The 21595-nt window shown below is 48.6% G+C and overlaps 1 protein-coding gene across 3 annotated transcripts in view; it reads right to left on the reverse strand.

The window, feature by feature from the left end:
- The window catches only part of HDX (highly divergent homeobox), a 44195-nt gene extending 23849 nt beyond the window's left edge, over nucleotides 1-20346 (reverse strand). Inside the window, exons 1-7 of one of the 3 annotated variants that reach the window (XM_073642149.1) lie at nucleotides 20201-20346; nucleotides 19346-19455; nucleotides 16679-16825; nucleotides 13446-14555; nucleotides 12018-12071; nucleotides 9380-9526; nucleotides 6203-6404 (exon numbers count right to left, since the gene is read on the reverse strand). In XM_073642149.1, coding sequence (XP_073498250.1) covers nucleotides 6203-6404; nucleotides 9380-9526; nucleotides 12018-12071; nucleotides 13446-14555; nucleotides 16679-16825; nucleotides 19346-19414 — 1729 coding nt within the window. In that variant the 5' untranslated portion in view covers nucleotides 19415-19455; nucleotides 20201-20346. Of the gene's footprint in view, nucleotides 1-6202; nucleotides 6405-9379; nucleotides 9548-12017; nucleotides 12072-13445; nucleotides 14556-16678; nucleotides 16826-19345; nucleotides 19456-20172 lie in introns of all 3 variants that reach the window. The other 2 variants (XM_073642147.1, XM_073642148.1) reach the window with 2 other exon arrangements.
- Between the last annotated feature and the right edge of the window lie 1249 nt (nucleotides 20347-21595).

Genomic DNA, 21595 nt, shown 5'->3' on the forward strand with positions numbered 1-21595 from the left:
CGGTGTGTATGCAGAACAGAATGATAGGAGTTGTAGTTGGAGGCAGAAGAAAAATATAACGCCAGTCCCCTGGAGTGTACACTATACGCCCTGAGTCCAGTCAACTCAGCGGAACGGCCGAGGCATGAGGCACAAAGTACCTCTCATCTCAGCAATATCCTCACTTCTCGTGTAGTGTGCGGAGACGTTGGCAGCTTATACATTTACATGTTCTCATCTCTCAGCATGAGATCTCTGCTTACAGACAGTGAATAGAAGCATTGAAGATTCTGAGACAACGGAGGGTTTTATTACAATTAGGCCCAGGCCAGACAATCGTCTGTCAGCTAAATACATCGGGACCAACCTGTCGTTTCCTGATTGATACGTTGTATCTGCAGTCCAGAGAATCCTTTATCATCTAATGTGACAAATTCTCAGAGTAAGGCCACAGCCCCACTATCAATATCTGGTCAGTATGTTTTCTCAGGAGTGGAAACCAAAACCAGGAGTGGGTGATGAATGCAGAATTAGTGACTTGTTTCTATTATACCGAATACTGATAATGGGGCCGTGGCCTGGTGGAGCGGCAGGGGGATAAACATGACGACATTTACATCAGGACGCCGCACCCCAACATGTTTATATAGAATGAAGAAAAATTAGCACTAAATTCCCCCATGTAATCCTGCCCTGTGACATCAGCCATTATAATAGCCACTCTCTCACGGTGACATCAGCCCTCATAACTCCACCCCTCGCTGTGACATCACTAGCTTCCCTCATAACTCCACCCCTCGCTGTGACATCACTAGCTTCCCTCATAACTCCACCCCTCATTGTGACATCACTAACTCTATAAGTAGAGCTTGGAAAGCCATAAAAATTCTGTGTATAATAGGATGTATAGATAGATGGTGGCTATTTCCCCAGAGGTATAGGGCAGTCGTCTGCATCAGATTAATGCCAGTCTATGTCTATGGAGCTGCCTGCGGTGGTTTATGTTGAGGTAGAGGGTGATATAAGCGGCCATTACAGGGGTCTGGCAGCAGCTTCTCGCCCCACAAACCTGTGCACGGATGGAACTTAGAATCTGGACTTCTGAAGGTTTTGGAAGAGAAAGCAACGACCCTGCAAAGTGCGAGTCCTCTTGTACTTGGAACATCTTTACTGCAGGCTGTAAAACTGCTGTAATGACGGGGACGAAGCAAAACCAGCATGGCGGCGCCGGCGTCTTCTGCCTAACCCTTCACTTTTATTAACCTGACAACATTCACAATTGATTTTTGGGAGAAGAAAGAAGAAAGAAGAAAGAAGGAAGAAGGAAGAAGGAAGAAGGAAGAAGGAAGAAGGAAGAAGAAGAAGAAGGCATCAGTCATTCCCCCGAGTAACGGCAAATTCAATCAGCTGCTGGACGGCGGACAGCATAATCTGCGCGGCGTAATGAAGAGCGCTCGTGTAAGCGAACGCGGGAGACATCTGTCATTTTAATTAGTAACGAGTAAGTGATCCGGGCCGCGCCTGATTTCCCTGTATAATAATCACGGCGCAGAGACGGCCGCCACGGTGCCAACATCAACAAATGGTTTGCTGCATCCGCCATGCAGCGGGCGCAGGTGAGCAGAGCGCTGGCGTCCGGCCGCACCAGATACCAGACCCCCCGGGCTCATCCTCCAATACAGGCGCCGCAGTAAAACTAGAAGGCGTCCGTGTCCTCTCCGACTCAGGCCAAACAAGACTCGCTTCTAAGATCTCTGCTTGCTTTCAGTGAATGGGGAGAACCTATTTTTTCATATTCAGAGGCCAAAAACCTGTCCTGACTGATTGCTTCTCCCTGCTGAGGGTTTGTTACAAAGTAGCAGCACAGACAATTCCATGAGCTGAATATATCAGCAGGGCAAATCTCCGGGTTCTGATGTCTCGTTACAATGTTTCAGCGCAGAATATTTAGCTGACAGAGGATTGTCCAAACTCTATATAAATTCTACCAAATCTGCAGATTAATGAAAAGAGTGGGGGGGGGTTCATTTACAGGGGTCTACTCCCCCTCACATGGAGCTAGGGTTCGATGCAATGGTGCACAGTGTAGATAATTTGGGAATGAAAAAGCCGGAACTGATACATTGTAACAGACTCTCAGCGCAGGAGGGAGATTTGTGCTGCTAGCGAGCTTACTTTACAGGAGAGGACTGTAAGATTTCAAAACGGTCTACACAAAACTGCTTCAATTCACTGACAGCAAGCGGCAACCCTAAGGCTGTGTGCACACGTTGCGTATTTTTCTGCGCAGTTTTGCCACAAAACCTTGAAGGGATTCCTGATGCCAGAGAAGTGAATGAGAATCCTGGACTCTGAAGCCTCATTCACACGTTGCTTATTGTTTCCTCACAGATTTGAATCTACAGAATGTCAATTCTTTCAGTGTTTTTGCTGCAGATTTCGCCCATGGTAAAATCTGCACCAAAATCACATGGAGGAAAAAAAAAAGCGTCAAAAATGCTCCTATTTTACACTGCGTTTTTCCTGCCAAGAGATGCAGAAATGGTCATGTAAAAGTTTGGGCACCCCCTGGTCAAAATTACTGTTATTGTGAAAAGTTAAGCAAAGCTGAAGATGAAATGATCTCTAATATTCCTGAAGTTACAGATGACACATTTCCTTTGTATTTTAGGCAAAAAAGGAAAGAAAAAAAATATATATTTTCACCTTTTACAATTTAAAAATTACAAAAAGGAAAATGGACCGATGCAAAAGTTTGGGCGCCCTGCATGGTTAGTACCTAGTAGCGCCCCCTTTTGCAAGTATCACGGCTTGTAAACGCTTTTTGTAGCCAGATAAGAGTCTTTCAATTCTTGTTTGAGGGATTTTCCTCCATTCTTCCTTGGAGAATTCCTCCAGTTCTGTGAGATTCCTGGGGCGTCTTGCATGCTCTGCTATTTCGAGGTCCAGCCACAGATTTTCAATGATGTTCAGATCAGGGGACTGTGAGGGCCATTGTAAAACCTTCAGCTGGCACCTTTTGAGGTGGTCTATTGTGGATTTTGATGTGTGTTTAGGATCATTACCCATTTGTAGAATCCTCTTTTCACCTTCAGCTTTTTTACAGATGGTTTTATGTTTCCATCAAGAATTTGTTGAAATTTTATTAAATAAAAAAAACAATAACGAAACTGATCAGTAAATTTGAGACTTTTTCATTGTTAAAGGGGCTGCCCACCTCTGGAGGACAATCTGTATGTCTAAGATTATTTTTAACTGCGATAACATTCATGCAAGTAAAACGTATAGATACTTATAGATAATTACCTATATGTATGTAATTGGGGCTAAAAATAATTTTTGCAATTAGGTTTTATTAAAAATGTTGCACCGTTTGGCTTTACAAGCTCTCTGTTATCCTGCACATTCAACTTTGCTGTTGTCATAAATCAGCTGAGAGGAGGTCAGGAAAAGACAGATAACAGCACTGCTAACTCCCCTCCAGACGGGCATAGCAAGCTCACTGACGGATTCTCAGTTAACTCAGGCGAGCGGTAACAAACTTTCTGCAGGAAGAAGCATTTATTGGGGGGTCCGACCGCTGGTAGAACGATGCACTTTTATCTCCTTTAGAATAGAGTAGTTTGCTCGACCACCATAGAAAAGCGTTGCGGTCGGGCGTCCTAACTGCCCATCATTTTTGTAATGGGGATAAAACTGCCACAATCGGGATAAATATTCCATGTTCTGACGATCGGTGCAGATCCCAGAACTCGGACTCCCACGATCAGTCAGTTATCATCTATCCTGTGGATGAAGTGGAGATAAAGGGGTTTGTAGGGTGAAAACAAGTTACGTGAAAAAAGTCCCAAAAAGGTGGAAAACCTCTTTATGCTTTATTTTCCTAAGACTGTGCACCGGCCCTTTAAGGAATCCTTCAGTTTGGAAACTTAATACTAAAATATTAGCAATTTGTTGTATAATTGGGTGCAAAAGGTCTGTCGTTTCCCCTATAATCTGGGGCCTCAGATTAAGAAGAACCCAACCTCCAGCATGTGGCTGTCATGGGATGATGGGCATTGTAGTCTTACTATCCTTGAAGAGCCACAGAGGACAACAACCTCTATCATTGTAGCTGTGAATTTCCTTACGTTTCCACCAATGATACAAACACGAAGTACAGAGTAACCTCTACAAGACCACCCCTTATCCAGACCACCCCTTATCCAGACCACCCTTCAATGTTTCACCGTATATCAGGATGCAGTGGTGCAGGACAGGAGCGGTGTCGTGACAGTGTGTGGCCTGGGCAGGAATACGGGAGATGCAGAGGGCAAAGCGGTGCCACAAAGCTGGAGCGTCACATGTATCCAAAGCGCGGCAGGAAAAGCAGCCACACCGCTGCCTCGATCCGGGGAGAAACTGACTTACAGGTTGTAGACGTGTAGAAATCTGAGCTTCCTCCCACGATTCATCATTTCCCATTGAAATGTCGCCTACTATGGGAGAAGCATAGATATGACATTACTGTGTGCACTGGACGTCTGTGTGCTGGCGAGAGAAGACATGTGTCAGGGTGGATGCAGACTGTGCCATTGAATTGGGAATCTCCAGCAGAATCTCCCGTGTTTGTGGTTGAAAATCATTTATGCTTTTGGGTTTCATAAAAATGTTGACCATTTGCCTTCTGGAGCCTCCGTTCTGCGCTGTCTATACTGTCTGCAGAATGAGCTACCTGAGAAACCGTCAGTGAGCTCTTTCTGCCAAGAGCGTGTATATATGCCTCTGGATCACCGTCCACCACCGGGCGTCTCCAGAATAGTGCTATCGCCCCATCCACCGCCGGGCGTCTCCAGAATAGTGCTATCACCCCGTCCACCGCCTGGCATCTCCAGAATAGTGCTATCGCCCCGTCCACCGCCGGGCGTCTCCAGAATAGTGCTATCACCCCGTCCACCGCCTGGCATCTCCAGAATAGTGCTATCGCCCCGTCCACCGCCTGGCATCTCCAGAATAGTGCTATCGCCCCGTCCACCGCCTGGCATCTCCAGAATAGTGCTATCGCCCCGTCCACCGCCGGGCGTCTCCAGAATAGTGCTATCACCCCGTCCACCGCCTGGCATCTCCAGAATAGTGCTATCGCCCCGTCCACCGCCTGGCATCTCCAGAATAGTGCTATCGCCCCGTCCACCGCCGGGCGTCTCCAGAATAGTGCCATCGCTCTGTCCACAACCGGGCGTCTCCAGAATAGTGCTATCGCCCCGTCCACCGCCGGGCGTCTCCAGAATAGTGCTATCGCCCCATCCACCGCCGGGTGTACCACAGAATTGACGGTTCCTGTCACAGGAGTTGCCGGTGGACCGGTTGTTCTCCTGGTAATTCCATGAGCAATTTCCATCCTTCTATGATTGGAGGCTCTTCCCGCTATCGATTTTTTTGCAATTTTTTTCAGGCTTTTTAGGCTCCAAAAACAACCAACATCCCTTCTCTGCATCTCCCGCCCGGCTTGCTCTCCCGCCCGGCTTGCTCTCCCGCCCGGCTTGCTCTCCCGCCCGGCTTGCTCTCCCGCCCGGCTTGCTCTCCCGCCCGGCTTGCTCTCCCGCCCGGCTTGCTCTCCCGCCCGGCTTGCTCTCCCGCCCGGCTTGCTCTCCCGCCCGGCTTGCTCTCCCGTCCGGCTTGCTCTCCCGTCCGGCTTGCTCTCCCGTCCGGCTTGCTCTCCCGTCCGGCTTGCTCTCCCGTCCGGCTTGCTCTCCCGTCCGGCTTGCTCTCCCGTCCGGCTTGCTCTCCCGTCCGGCTTGCTCTCCCGTCCGGCTTGCTCTCCCGTCCGGCTTGCTCTCCCGTCCGGCTTGCTCTCCCGTCCGGCTTGCTCTCCCGTCCGGCTTGCTCTCCCGTCCGGCTTGCTCTCCCGCCCGGCTTGCTCTCCCAAAACTTGTTATCAAACATTGCATGTAGCTAAACTTCAATATTCACATTGCACTTGACGATATATAAAAGGAGCATTTAACCACAGCCCTAGACAATACAGTGGTATAATAAAGTGTGTGACTGGAGTATTATAACATGTGAAGGCAGCTCTGGGTGTGACCAGAGTACAATAAAGTGTGAACGCAGCTCTGGGTGTGACTGGAGTACAATAAAGTGTGAACGCAGCTCTGGGTGTGACTGCAGTATACGGTGCCGCCCGTCACGCACATGACCTTCATGCCGCCATGGTGTTGTGTATTTCGGGGGCCAGACTTCTTACCTTGAGAACTTTCTTCGGAAAGGCAGATGGACACTTCATCGTGCCGGTCATTCTCTTCCACCACCCCGGCCACAGGATCCTCCGACGGCGTCATGGAGGAGGCAGATTCCAGCTGCTCGGGGAAGGTGGCGGGGCCCCCGCGGGGAGGGGGGACCTCGATGCCCATTAATCGATATTTTCTTCTTCTATTCCCGATCCACGTCTGCAGAAATAAAGACAAGGACATGACCCCGAGAGAAGGGAATGGAAATCCGACAGAGGCGGATTTATAATTATACTGTATCAATATCAGAGCGATCGACAACACGAGCTGGAACCGGCGCCGACGCGGAAGGCAAATAGCGGCACACGATTCAATGACCACAATGCTATCCCGACAATGGCCCCCGCCGGCATACACACCGGGCAATGCAATGGCGCCATGTTACCAGTGCAGATACCACGAGCCTGCAGAGAGCGGAGGCCTCATACCCTAGAGGCGCACGTGACGCTCTGCGGCTCCCGCTGATCAGTGCCCCCCGCACCTGCACCCAGCGCTATATTTAGCAGCACAGACAGGATGAGTAAGGAGTTTACCAGGACGGTTATTTATTATACACGACCAAAAATCTATTTCAGGCCTTGCTGGCCGGAGCCTCATACAATATTAACTGGTTTACTTGGAGAAAAAAAAATCACGTTCGGCTACAAATCTGCTTTATGTTCCCCACAGCTCACCCCCGCCTCATAAGCAATTCCTGCTGTAAAGTTCCCTGCGTCCAAAGAGTCCTCAACCGGGAAATCTGCTGCCTGGACATTTACTGATAAATCCAACTATATATTTACCTCCCGAAAAAACATAGCGGCTTTATCTGTGGCATACAGCAGAGCCGACGCGGTGCGGAGTGACCCACAAAGAATGGAGATAAAACAGAATCGCTACAATGTCAGTATTATAGCTAATAAACTGTGCAAAATGTAAGGAGCCTGCAAGCACGAGGTCTGTAATATTGTATATAAAACTACTATAATACTTCCTCCTATGTACAAGAATATAACTACTATAATACTGTCCCCTATGTACAAGAATATAACTACTATAATACTGCTCCTATATACAAGAATATAACTACTATAATACTGTTCCTATGTACAAGAATATAACTACTATAATACTGCCCCTATGTACAAGAGTATAACTACTATAATACTGCTCCTATGTACAAGAATATAACTACTATAATACTGCTCCTATGTACAAGAATATAACTACTATAATACTGCTCCTATATACAAGAATATAACTACTATAATACTGCTCCTATATACAAGAATATAACTACTATAATACTGCCCCCTATGTACAAGAATATAACTACTATAATACTGCCCTCTATGTACAAGAATATAACTACTATAATACTGCTCCCTATGTACAAGAATATAACTACTATAATACTGCTCCTATATACAAGAATATAAGTACTATAATACTGCCTCCTATGTACAAGAATATAACTACTATAATACTGCCCCCTATGTACAAGAATATAACTACTATAATACTGCTCCTATGTACAAGAATATAACTACTATAATACTGCTCCCTATGTACAAGAATATAACTACTATAATACTGCTCCTATGTGCAAGAATATAACTACTATAATACTTCCCCCTATGTACAAGAATATAACTACTATAATACTGGTCCTATGTACAAGAATATAACTACTATAATACTGGTCCTATGTACAAGAATATAACTACTATAATACTGCCCCCTATGTACAAGAATATAACTACTATAATACTGCCCCCTATATACAAGAATATAACTACTATAATACTGCTCCTATGTACAAGGATATAACTACTATAATACTGCTCCTATGTACAAGAATATAACTAATATAATACTGCCCCCTATGTACAAGAATATAACTACTATAATACTGCCCCCTATATACAAGAATATAACTACTATAATACTGCCCCTATGTACAAGAATATAACTACTATAATACTGCCCCCTATGTACAAGGATATAACTACTATAATACTGCTCCTATGTACAAGAATATAACTACTATAATACTGCCCCCTATGTACAAGAATATAACTACTATAATACTGCCCCTATGTACAAGAATATAACTACTATAATACTGCTCCTATGTACAAGAATATAACTACTATAATACTGCTCCTATGTACAAGAATATAACTACTATAATACTGCCCCCTATGTACAAGAATATAACTACTATAATACTGCCCCTATGTACAAGAATATAACTACTATAATACTGCTCCTATGTACAAGAATATAACTACTATAATACTGCTCCTATGTACAAGAATATAACTACTATAATACTGCCCCCTATGTACAAGGATATAACTACTATAATACTGCTCCTATGTACAGGAATATAACTACTATAATACTGCTCCTATGTACAAGAATATAACTACTATAATACTGCTCCTATGTACAAGAATATAACTACTATAATACTGCCCCTATGTACAAGAATGTAACTACTATAATACTGCTCCTATGTACAAGAATATAACTACTATAATACTGCCCCCTATGTACAAGAATATAACTACTATAATACTGCCCCCTATGTACAAGAATATAACTACTATAATACTGCCCCTATGTACAAGAATATAACTACTATAATACTGCTCCTATGTACAAGAATATAACTACTATAATACTGCCCCCTATGTACAAGGATATAACTACTATAATACTGCTCCTATGTACAGGAATATAACTACTATAATACTGCTCCTATGTACAAGGATATAACTACTATAATACTGCTCCTATGTACAGGAATATAACTACTATAATACTGCTCCTATGTACAAGAATATAACTACTATAATACTGCCCCTATGTACAAGAATATAACTACTATAATACTGCTCCTATGTACAAGAATATAACTACTATAATACTGCCCCCTCTGTACAAGAATATAACTACTATAATACTGCCCCCTATGTACAAGAATATAACTACTATAATACTGCCCCTATGTACAAGAATATAACTACTATAATACTGCGGTGTGGGTTGTTTTGCCCCAGTGAGTGGAGTAACACGTTGCTGTGTAAATCTGTGTATGTCGCGTGTAGGAGGGGGATATGGCGACACTCTGCTCCTCAGTCACTTACCCTCACTATTTCACAGTCCACGTTCAGGTTGGAGGCCACGGCTTCTATCTTCTCTCGGCACACAGACCCCAGACTCGTCATCCCATTGTCCCAGTACTTCTTCAGCTGAGCGAGGTCGTGGTCACTGAACTGAGTGCGGTCCTGGAGCTGAGGAAACAGTGGAAGCTCCTATTACACGATGAGTGCCATGTTCTACATTATGAGAAATCATCATCTTCATCCTCCTCCTCCTCCTCCTCCTCCTGGTCTCAGCTCAGATTTCCGTCAGACAAACATAACAAATTCTATAGACATTTTCAGCTTTCTGCAACATTGTAACAGCATGTGATATTATGTATCCGGTCTACACAATCCTCTCTGTGCCCAGCAGTCTGGTGTATTTTACTTATGTTACATTGTTGCAAAGCCCCAGCTGTGAGTAGTAATCGGCCTGCGCAGATTTTCAGCATCTGGATGTAAAAACAAGAATTGTTTTGGCAGCAAGCAGAGATCTTGAAAAAGGTGAAGAAGTGAATCACACGGCGGCCATCACATGATGGTGATGAAGGCTTCTCACTGACCCGCAGTGTCGCGTAGCGGATGCAGAACCTTATGGATGCGGCGGTCACAGGACGAGCCCTAACTTTCGGCGTTCCTGCGCTCCTCTGTGCGGCGGCATTTCCTCGCTCATCTCACACTCAGCAGAACGTCTGGCAGGGAAATAAAAGATCAGCGGCTGATTGTTCCTGGATAATGCGCCGGAGCAGCGGGAAGCGATCTTATGTGGTGGAGGAGCGAGCGGCGGCATAATGGAAGGTGGCGAGCTCGTCTACAACCTGAGACTAATCTGCCTAATCAATGTTTTACCTCCCATCACAGTATTTTCCCTTCTCCTCAGTTATTTACACGGATCAGCAGCACTTGAAAGGCAGCCATTAAGTCAGGCGGCTTCCTGGGCACAGCGCGCCCGCGTCTACCTCCGTGCCCGAGTCTACCACTGCATTCCGCTCGAGCACAAAACACCTGGAGAAATCGATCTCGGAAACTTGCACCGAGGGAATCTGCAGCACGGAGGGATTTCCACCGTCCCGCGGAGCTGCCTGGATGCGGAGATATCCGGACGCAGCTCGCACCGGGGCATTATGGGACTGCGTTCAGGTTTGGGGGTGTGCAGAGGATCCACAGAGGGTCATCATTAGCAGAGATGATGTTATACTGAGCTATCACATAATCCCCAGGGCCCTGATCAGACAAACGCCGTCTGTACAGCACTCGACATGAGAGGGGGCACCTCGGGGGGCATCTTTACCTCCCACCACCCTTCAAACAGAAATGATGATGATGAACCGAGCGCAGAAGCCTGAAGCTAAAGGAGAAGCGTACAGAGGCCTATGAGGCAGAGAGCAGCGACCGGGCCCAGACCCCGGGCCACAGAGAGCAGCGACCGGGCCCTGGCCCCGGGCCACAGAGGGCAGCGACCGGGCCCAGGCCCCGGGCCACAGAGGGCAACGACCGGGCCCAGGCCCCGGGCCACAGAGGGCAACGACCGGGCCCTGGCCCGGGGCCACAGAGGGCAGCGACCGGGCCCAGGCCCCGGGCCACAGAGGGCAGCGACCGGGCCCAGGCCCCGGGCCACAGAGGGCAGCGACCGGGCCCAGGCCCCCGGGCCACAGAGGGCACCACAGAGGGCAGCGACCGGGCCCAGGCCCCGGGCCACAGAGGGCAGCGACCGGGCCCAGGCCCCCGGGCCACAGAGGGCAGCGACCGGGCCCAGGCCCCCGGGCCACAGAGGGCAGCGACCGGGCCCAGGCCCCCGGGCCACAGAGGGCAGCGACCGGGCCCAGGCCCCCGGGCCACAGAGGGCAGCGACCGGGCCCAGGCCCCCGGGCCACAGAGGGCAGCGACCGGGCCCAGGCCCCCGGGCCACAGAGGGCAGCGACCGGGCCCAGGCCCCGGGCCACAGAGGGCAGCGACCGGGCCCAGGCCCCCGGGCCACAGAGGGCAGCGACCGGGCCCAGGCCCCCGGGCCACAGAGGGCAGCGACCGGGCCCAGGCCCCCGGGCCACAGAGGGCAGCGACCGGGCCCAGGCCCCGGGCCACAGAGGGCAGCGACCGGGCCCAGGCCCCGGGCCACAGAGGGCAGCGACCGAGCCCAGACCCCGGGCCACAGAGGGCAGCGACCGGGCCCAGGGCCACAGAGAGCAGCGACCGGGCCCAGACCCCGGGCCACAGAGAGTAGGGACAGGGTACAGAACTCCAGTAATCCGCAGCCCGTCGCGTTCAGATGATAACAGTCGACACAAACCTCCAGTTCATAAAACGAACCTGTCGCAGTGACCAGACGGCCTGAGCCGTGACTGCAGGATAATGAGCAGAATTATACAGATTTATAGTGGAAGCTTTAGTATAATGTGTATTTTATACAAATAAATGTTTATGCCGAGCTTAGGAGTCCAGTGGGCGGTCCTCATCAGTGATTGGCAGCCATCTCTTTGCAGTCACCCACAGAAGGTTGTCAGTCACGGATTAGGCCCGCCCACTGGACTCCTAGGCATAACATGCAGAGCAGACCCATATGCGGTGTGACTGTCTCCAGGGTCGTTACCGCTTCTCTCATCTGTTCATTATTTGGGGAAATCACCGAGATAAACTCACTCACTGTTCTTTTCCGCGAGCACTCTGTTATCCAAGGCACGGTGAGGTTTCCTGATATCTGCGGAGAGAAAGGGACAAGTTACAACTTCCAGACATGGACGACGCTACATACAGGACAGTCAATATTCCTCTCCTAAAATACTCTGTGCTCCTGTGACGACCTTCCTCGTGTCACTATGCAGCTCTCAGTCTACGACCTCCTACAAGATCAGCAAACATCTCTGGAAATACTCTGTGCTGCTGGAGACCCCACTAGTTCCACCATATAACCAGCCAATAGGTGACCTCACACAAAATTAGCACATTTATATCCTTACATCATCTGTGCTGCTGGGGGACCCTGCTCTTTACACTATGTAACTGGCAGTCTGTGACCACCCACTTTTCTTTCTACTCCAAACATCATGTCATGTACAGCATATGTCTACCACAAGACCAGTGCACACAGGTCTCCTGAAATACTCTGTGCAGCTAGCAGGACTCCGAGCAGTGGGCTGGATCAGAGTACGGTCATCTGGCTGGAGATCAGGGATTGGAAGTTACATTACGGACAGAGCAGGGCCCACAGCAGCACAGAGGATTTCAGGAAAGAGAGGAGATGATCCTTTGGGAAGTTGTAGTCTCAAAGTTACATGATGAAAGAAGCTGGGTCTCCCTGCAGCACAGAGTATTTCAGTAGAGGAATGCGCAGCAGCACAGAGTATTTCAGAGGGGGTTGGGTGGGTGTACTGATCTTATGGAAGGTCATAGAGTTACATAATGGATAGAGGTGGGTCCCAGCAGCACAGAGTATTTCAGGAAGGAGAGGGCGTACTGATCTTATGGAAGGTCATAGAGTTACATAATGGATAGAAGTGGGTCCCAGCAGCACAGAGTATTTCAGGAAGTAGAGGGCGGACTGATCTTATGGAAGGTCATAGAGTTACATAATGGATAGAAGTGGGTCCCAGCAGCACAGAGTATTTCAGGAAGGAGAGGGCGTACTGATCTTATGGAAGGTCATAGAGTTACATAATGGATAGAGGTGGGTCCCAGCAGCACAGAGTATTTCAGGAAGGAGGGGGCGTACTGATCTTATGGAAGGTCATAGAGTTACATAATGGATAGAGGTGGGTTCCAGCAGCACAGAGTATTTCAGGAAGCAGGGGGCGTACTGATCTTATGGAAGGTCATAGAGTTACATAATGGATAGAGGTGGGTCCCAGCAGCACAGAGTATTTCAGGAGAGGTTTGTACTGAGGTCGCAGAGTTATACAAACACTCACTGATCTCAGCACAATGTTCTCCTTTAATACTCTGTGCTGCGGTGGATTTTTTTCTTTTTTTTTAGAAATAATCATTAACTAAAGACCAAACTAAAACCCTGGTCCCCACCGTGCCTCTGGCAGCATGTTCTCCGCCCCGCTGTTTGCTGGCTCTGGTCCCTCTTTACCTGGTAGTTGTTTGGGGTGGGCATCATCCCTCCGGGCTGGGTGGCTATGCTGTAGTGTCGGTGCAGGCTGCTCCGCGCGGCGTTGTGCCCGGGGTATTGTGTGCTGCTTGTGTTGTGTGCTGAGGTATTCGGGGGCATGTAGTAGTCACTGCTGTGATACATTGTATTCTCGGCTGGCTCTCTCGTGTTGGTTTGGTGGATTTTGGCACTACCTGTCCGTACAGGGACCGGCGACAGCGCTGACCGGTTTTCGCGTGGTGAACTGTTGCTTTCCCTAAACTTTGAACAGAGCTGGTTCTGGGCCCCCATGGACGCCAGTTCTTCCTCGCGGGCGTATTCATCATTGACGTCTCCCGTCTCCATAGCTATGGAGAAGCAGTTACTCTCTGGCGGCCGGGGTCTCTCCTCTAGTCCAGCACTCAGCGTTCTGGAGGAATGCTCACCAGGCGCCAAGGAAAACACTTCCCGGATCTCCAGGTTACTCAGACCACAGGCCGAGTCCCTGGGCCGCTGCCCGGTGGACAGGTGAGGGATGGGGCTTACATTTGGCTGCTCAGGTTTGTGCAAGCGTTGCCCCCCAGGAGCCTCTGCTACATTTTTAACTGACCAAGTCATTGTCTTTTGAGGGGCAATTCTCTCGATCATCTGGCTGGAGCCCCCAAAGTTTCTCTTGGCAGAATACATGGAGTTGGTTGGATTTGCCACATTTTGCTGACGAGGCAACATCACAGTCTTTCCTTCGATCGGCTGCATTGAGGTTTTGACCACAGGAGCCGGTCGCTGCACCGGAGCCTGCAGCTTGTGATACTCCGCCTCAGTCCTCACCGGCGCCCTCTGCAGGGTGGGCTTCAGGAGATCGGCCTTAGGAGTGGTGGTCTGAGCTGTGGTCCCTACTCTAGAAGAGTTATTTGGACTGTACACACAAGTCATGATGAGGTCCCCTCCAGAGGACGTCCTGGGGGGCTGCTGACTACGGGGCATATTTGGTACAGTTCTCACAGTTGCCTCTTGGGGACGTGATGGTGAATTAGACACTGAGCCCTGTAACTGGCCTCCAGTCTCCACGTAAGTCTTACTGCTCAACTTCCTCCGCTTGTTACCCACCCAGGTCTGGAAATAAAGGAAATGGGACGTTATGTGGTAACACAGGAGATACAATATAGTCACCAAACTATGGAAACATTAGTGATGGCAGGTGTCGCTGGGCACTGTGGAAATGTGCAATTACGTTACTTATCCGGAGTTACATCCTGTATTATACTCCAGAGCTGCACTCACTATTCTGCTGGTGCAGTCACTGTGTACATACATTACATTACTGATCCTGAGTAACATCCTGTATTATACTCCAGAGCTGCACTCACTATTCTGCAGGTGCAGTCACTGTGTACATACATTACATTACTGATCCTGAGTTACATCCTGTATTATACTCCAGAGCTGCACTCACTATTCTGCTGGTGCAGTCACTGTGTACATACATTACATTACGGATCCTGAGTTACATCCTGTATTATACTCCAGAGCTGCACTCACTAATCTGCTGGTGTGCAGTCACTGTGTACATACATTACATTACTGATCCTGTACTGATCTTGAGTTACATCCTGAATTATACTCCAGAGCTGCACTCACTATTCTGCTGGTGCAGTCACTGTGTACATACATTACATTACTGATCCTGAGTTACATCCTGTATTATACTCCAGAGCTGCACTCACTATTCTGCTGGTGCAGTCACTGTGTACATACATTACATTACTGATCCTGAGTTACATCCTGTATTATATTCCAGAGCTGCACTCACTATTCTGCTGGTGCAGTCACTGTGTACATACATTACATTACTGATCCTGAGTTACATCCTGTATTATACTCCAGAGCTGCACTCAGTGTTCTGCTGGTTGTATTGGAAACAGTCAGTAAGCTTGCAGCCATGCACCCTCCTATAAGCTTTGCTGAGCTCCTATAATGTAAAGTGGACAGTTTGTACATTTATCTAATGTAGAAGAAACAGACATTGGCCAAAATGCTAATCATTTCTGCATGCCTTAAAGGGGCGGCCCTAAAGTAAAGTCATTTTGCTCCTAACTCCCTATCTATTTGATGCCATAATCAAAGCAATTTTCTAATATACTTGCTTTAAAAAATCCCTGCCGTTCCCTAACTACACTGTCTAAAAACTACTGTATTTTTTTCCTCTACTTACTGTGTAATGACGAGTATCCCAGTGCATTGTGGGATACTCAACTAAGCATCATCAGAGCAGGGGGCAGAGGCTGCGGTCACTGGCACAGCCCCTGCCCCCCTCACTGATGAGGATTAGTTTCAGTATCCCAGCATGCACTGGGATACTTGTCATTACACAGTAAGTAGAGGAAAAAAAATACAGTAGTTTTTAGACAGTGTAGTTAGGGAACGGCAGGGATTTTTTAAAGCAAGTATATTAGAAAATTGCTTCGATTATAGCATCAAATAGATAGGGAGTTAGGAGCAAAATGACTTTGCCTCCGGGTCGCTCCTTTAATGATGAAGTCAGGCATGTTGGGATATTACAGCACTGAAGTCATACTGCTGTATGTTGCAGGCTGCGTTCTCAGTAATGTGATCTATTTACACAGAGTCTGAACCGAAAGCTTAAATAAACAATCGGTCACAATATTGACTTATAATAATGTCACATTTATACTGGAGAAATAAAGCAAACAAAAGACAATATGCAGAATCCAGTTCTACTGCGGAATGCCAGCGGAAAGGAACAGAGCCTCCGCGCAGCCCAGTGATGCCACCACATCCTCCCGTCTCTGGGGCGCCACATGTACGAGTCTCCAGCCACTAACTTATGAGGGAACAGACCCTATAGATATACTAATCAGGGGACAACCAATGTCAATATGTCCCAATATTCAACTGCAGAGGATTTGTTACAGTTGCACCAGTCTTCACAATGTTTTGCACTCCAGAATGATACTATGTATCAGTGAGTGTAGAATGTAACAAACCATCAGGTCAGAAGAGGTTTTCATGCTGTGGATGCATTTACCTCACAAAGGATTGTCTAGAGTGGATACAATTGTAACAAAGCCTCAGCTATGAAAAGTATTCGGTCAGGATGTGTCACCTCTGGAAGCAAACAAATATTCCATTCATTGACAGCAGAGAGCTTATATTTGGATATACTGGATATTTGTGTGTGATTGTTCCGCACTCCTTCCCCCTCTCCAGCCACTTACCCGGACCACGCTGAAGTCCAGCTTTGTCTCTTGTGCACACTGTAGTATCAGCTGGAAGCAGCTTTTGCTCTGGTTCGTCATACCCTTTTCATAATATCGCTGCAGTATCCTCTGCTGCTCCGCACTGAACACGGAGCGGAGGTTCATCTGTAACAGCGAAATACAGGAATCTAATGGACTAGCAAATCTACAGCAAAAAAAAAAAAAATCACCCCAAACCCGCAGCTGAAAGTCACACAGCAAAGACCAATAAGTTAAAAAAGTTGTACAGAATTAGAAAAACATAGCAAAAATAGCGCCACTCTGGTTCATAGGTTATATGTGGAATTGCAGCTCAGCCCCATGCACTTCAATAATGCAGAATCAGACACAAGCACGGACGGGTGTGGCAGTGTTTCTTAGGCTGGATTCACATTACATTTTAGCTACATGTCAGTGGCTCCGTCAGGGCTTCTATCTGAAGACATGAAAAACGGGATTCGGGTGGATCTGCTGACGGGACATTTTCCCATCGGCTTCTGTAGCATATTTAACAACGGCTGCAAAAAAATATCTAAATGTAAAAAAAAAAAAAAAATAAATAAATAAATAAAAATAAATCAATAAAAAAGTCATATGTGAAGGAAAGCCTAATGTAGCCCACACATTAGAGAAAAGTCGCCCAATGTGGCCGATTTGAACCATAAAAATCGATTGTTCATTTTGCACCTGATGCTCGACTGACAAACGTTTGTTATCGTTCAAAAACCTCATCGGCATGCTGGAATTTTTCAGACAATGATAAGCGCCGGCTGCAAGAGTGGTTGAAAGAAAATCAAACACAGTTTATGAAGTCTAAGGCTCCATTCACACATCCGTATGACTCGTCTGTGCACGGTCTGTTTTTTTTGCTCGCACATGGACCGATCATGCACCATCAGTTTTACATCCAGGTCTCCGATCTTGTCCTATTCTCATCTGTTTTGCGGATCAGACTCGGCCATTAAAAGGGACTCTCAGCACAGACTGAGCGATCCAACCACATCCAAACTCTCGGGGCATCATGGCGGCCAATCACTTCTATACACCTTCCCACCTGCTTGTTTTCCCTCTATCCCCTCCCCCTTCTTTGATTGATAGCTCTGGCTTCATAGAGCCATAGAACGGCGGAGAAAGATGGAAACCAGCAGGTGGGAAGGTGCAGCTGCATGGCGGCTGTGATGAAAGCCTAACAGCGGCAAACACGAGCCATCGATTCCATGGAAGAAAACAAAGTATCAGCATACCTCCCAACTTTTGAGGAAGAGGGACAGATCATTTTGGTCACGCCCCTGCCCACACCCCAATCCACGCCCATTTATCATTTCTTTCTCCCCTGGCAGGAGGAGTTGTCAGAGGGGCACTGGTAATGAGGGGCATTCAGCAGACGCCCGAGACTGCAGGGTGCAGACTGAAATCCAGGACCGTCCGCTGTATCCGGGACAGTTGGGACTAGAGATGAGCGGATGGATTCCCGGGTCTCTGGTTCAGCCTCCAGGTCAGTGTTACCTGGCAGCTGGACACGAGGCCGTGAATTTCTAATGTTCCGGAGTCCCCGGCGTGACGTCATCTGTGCGTCCTGCTCATCTCTAGTTGTGGATTATTTTTTGTTCCTTCATTCACAGTTGGATCCGCCAGAACTTTCTCATCTTTATGTAGCTTCACTATATGACATCTTGCTTTTTTGTCTGTAAGGCCGTGTTCACATGTCACCAGCCTGGTAAGCATGGCACCCCTCATCCCCATCCTGGTATGCATGGCCCCCTCATCCCCATCCTTGTATGCATGGCCCCTCATCCCCAATCCTGGTATGCATGGCCCCCTCATCCCCAATCCTGGTATGCATGGCCCCCTCATCCCCAATCCTGGTATGCATGGCCCCCTCATCCACAAACCTATTATGCATGGCCCCCTCATCCCCAATCCTGGTATGTAATGCCCCCTCATCCCCAATCCTGGTATGCATGGCCCCCTCATCCGCAATCCTGGTATGCATGGCCCCCCATCACTGCAGACATGAAAAAAATAAACACTTCTACTCACCTTACTCCCCTCTACTCCAGTGATGCGTCCTGTTCTGCCACCTCAGCATCTGAGCAGCTCATGACATCTCTGCCATACGCCCTCAGACGCTGATGTGATCTGCGGGGATATTCACTCCTCTTCACGCCGGGACTATTCTCTACTAAAGAGAATGAATATTCACTCTCCTCCAGGCCCATGGGAGTAAAGAAGAGTGAATATTCATTCTCTCTAATTAGCTGGCACAGAGGATCGCTGAGCCACAGCAGGAGCCGGCGGCTGAGATTGACAGTGTGCGCTATTAAGGAGAATGAATATTCACTCCTCTCCCATGGGCGTGGAGAAGAGTGAATATTCATTTTCTCTAGCAGCGGGCACACGTGGTAGCTGCAGCTGCCAGCTACTACCTGTGCCTGCTGCTGCATTGCCGCAACTTCCCCCCCACCCTCCACAGCCGGGAGAACAGCTGAGCTGTGACGGTACACGGGACTAAGACCTCAAAGCGGGACAGTCCCGCGGAAAACGGGACGGTTGGGAAGTATGGTATCAGTTCAGTGACCAGTTCTTTACTGGACTCCGGAGAAGCCGCAGCCTGAGCTATTCCAATCATATTGGGAGATTTCCCACCTCGGGCTGATACCCCTGGGAGCCGGTGGAGGTGACTTCCCCAACGTTCGGGGCCACAGCTCCCTCCATCCTACGCTCGGATCAGATCACCTCGGGGAATTTCTGCCGCACTGATGAAGAAGAACAAAATAAGCGTCAGTTAATAAAGATACAGATATGGAAGGAGCGAAGGAAAAATGTGAAGCGAAGAGGAGCCAGAGGGGGCGCCGCTGACGCCCTGGACGCCCTCACTGTGCATATATATGTATGTGTGTGACGTCAGGGCTGTGTATAGACACTTAGCTGTGATGTCACTGCAGTATGTGCAGGTATTTATATTCATGACGTCACAGATCTACACAAATTAATGTGTACATGACGTCACCCATGTTGATATGTAAATCGCCGGTAAGTGACGTCACATCCGTCCAGCCCCCTCCCCCGGTAATGACGTCTCCCGGTCACGTGCGCAGCCTGTGACTGGATACATTGTATCAGCGGCGGGTCACGTGCTCCGGATACTTTGTATCAGAGCGGCCGGAGGCAGGTGCAGCGCTGGAGAGGAGGGGCGCTGTGCGCATGCGCCGGCAGGGGGAGGGGAAGGCAGGACGCCGCTCCCCCCCACACTGAGGCCGGGAAGGGGGGGGCGGATGAATTCTAGATTAACCCCTGCGCTGCTGGAGAGCCGCAGGATGTGCAGACGGGGGAGCAGGGGCTACAGAAACCCCGTGCACCGATCTCTGCTGCTATACAATGTGGAGTAGGGGGCGTGTGCGACCCCTGAAGTTCCCCAGGTCCGCGCGTCCGCTGCCCCCCGATCCCCGCTCCGGCCTGTGGGCCTCGCTCACCTCCCGGGGCTCCGCGGCCTCCACCTACCTCCCCCCGCCGCCGGGATCCCCAGGCCGGGCCGGGTCCGCGCTGCTCCGGCTCCAGACAATGAAATCAGCACGTCCGATCATCAATTCTCATCATGATTGTGACGTCACGGCAGACAGCGGCCAATGGGAGGCCGAGATCAGGGGCTGACATGGGGGGGATGGTGATATGTGAATAATGAGCGTCGCACGGCGACCCTGCCCCGGAGACCCCTGCAGCCAGGGCCCGGAGACCCCCAGAGCGGAGCAGAGACCCCCCAGAGCGCACAGCCCGGCTTGCAAGGGGTGTATACATGTATGGGGAGAGCTGTGGTGATGTCACTGCTGGGGCAGATATATACAGCCGTGTATACACTGATATGTGGCCTGCAGTGACGTCACCACTGGGGGTATAATGGAGGGGACTGGGGGGCACCAGATGGGGGGATAAAGCTCCACTCTTATCTCACTTGGATCTGTGACTGCTGAGTGTAATTTTGCTTTATCTATATATCCAGAGGACTTTCCTGTGTACTGTCCCTGGAGGACTGAACGTCTGTCTCTATATACAGTAATATCTGATCTGCAGTGACGTCACCCCTGGGGGATATATACTATATACAGTCTGTGCTGATGTCACCACTAGAGGATATAATATACAGTCTGTGCTGATGTCACCACTAGAGGATATATACTATATACAGTCTGTGCTGATGTCACCACTAGAGGATATAATATACAGTCTGTGCTGATGTCACCACTAGAGGATATATACTATATACAGTCTGTGCTGATGTCACCACTAGAGGATATAATATACAGTCTGTGCTGATGTCACCACTAGAGGATATATACTATATACAGTCTGCTGATGTCACCACTAGAGGATATATAGTATATACAGTCTGCTGATGTCACCACTAGAGGATATATACTATATACAGTCTGTGCTGATGTCACCACTAGAGGATATATACTATATACTGTCTGTGCTGATGTCTGTTGGCTTTTCTTCTGTAAGCGCATTACTGTAAACCAACCATAACAGTGACGGGGTCTCCTCACCTCTGCACAGGATCGGTGAGAACCTATTGATCTGTGGGGTCCTGACCACTTGGAGAGCGGCCCTGCAGATACTCGGCCACCGCTCCGTTCGTTCCCTGTGGGGCTGCCGATCTGCAATGGGGATAAACGTCCCCCAATCTGCTGATCTATGCGGATCCCAGCGATTGGACCCCACTGATTAGTGAGTTATCACCTTTCCTTATAGATAATAACTTGTATACACTGGACAAACCCTTTAATACAAACTTCCTAATATGTTCCCCTGTGACCCCTCAATCCCTGGACGCTACCAGATTTCTGCAGGATGTTAGTAGCTGAGCATTTCCGGGGGTATAAAGCGCCGCTCACTTTT

The sequence above is a fragment of the Phyllobates terribilis genome, unplaced genomic scaffold, assembly GCF_046119375.1.
Source record: "Phyllobates terribilis strain yellow unplaced genomic scaffold, ASM4611937v1 Scaffold_7__3_contigs__length_470593459, whole genome shotgun sequence".
Taxonomy (NCBI): Eukaryota; Metazoa; Chordata; class Amphibia; order Anura; family Dendrobatidae; genus Phyllobates; species Phyllobates terribilis.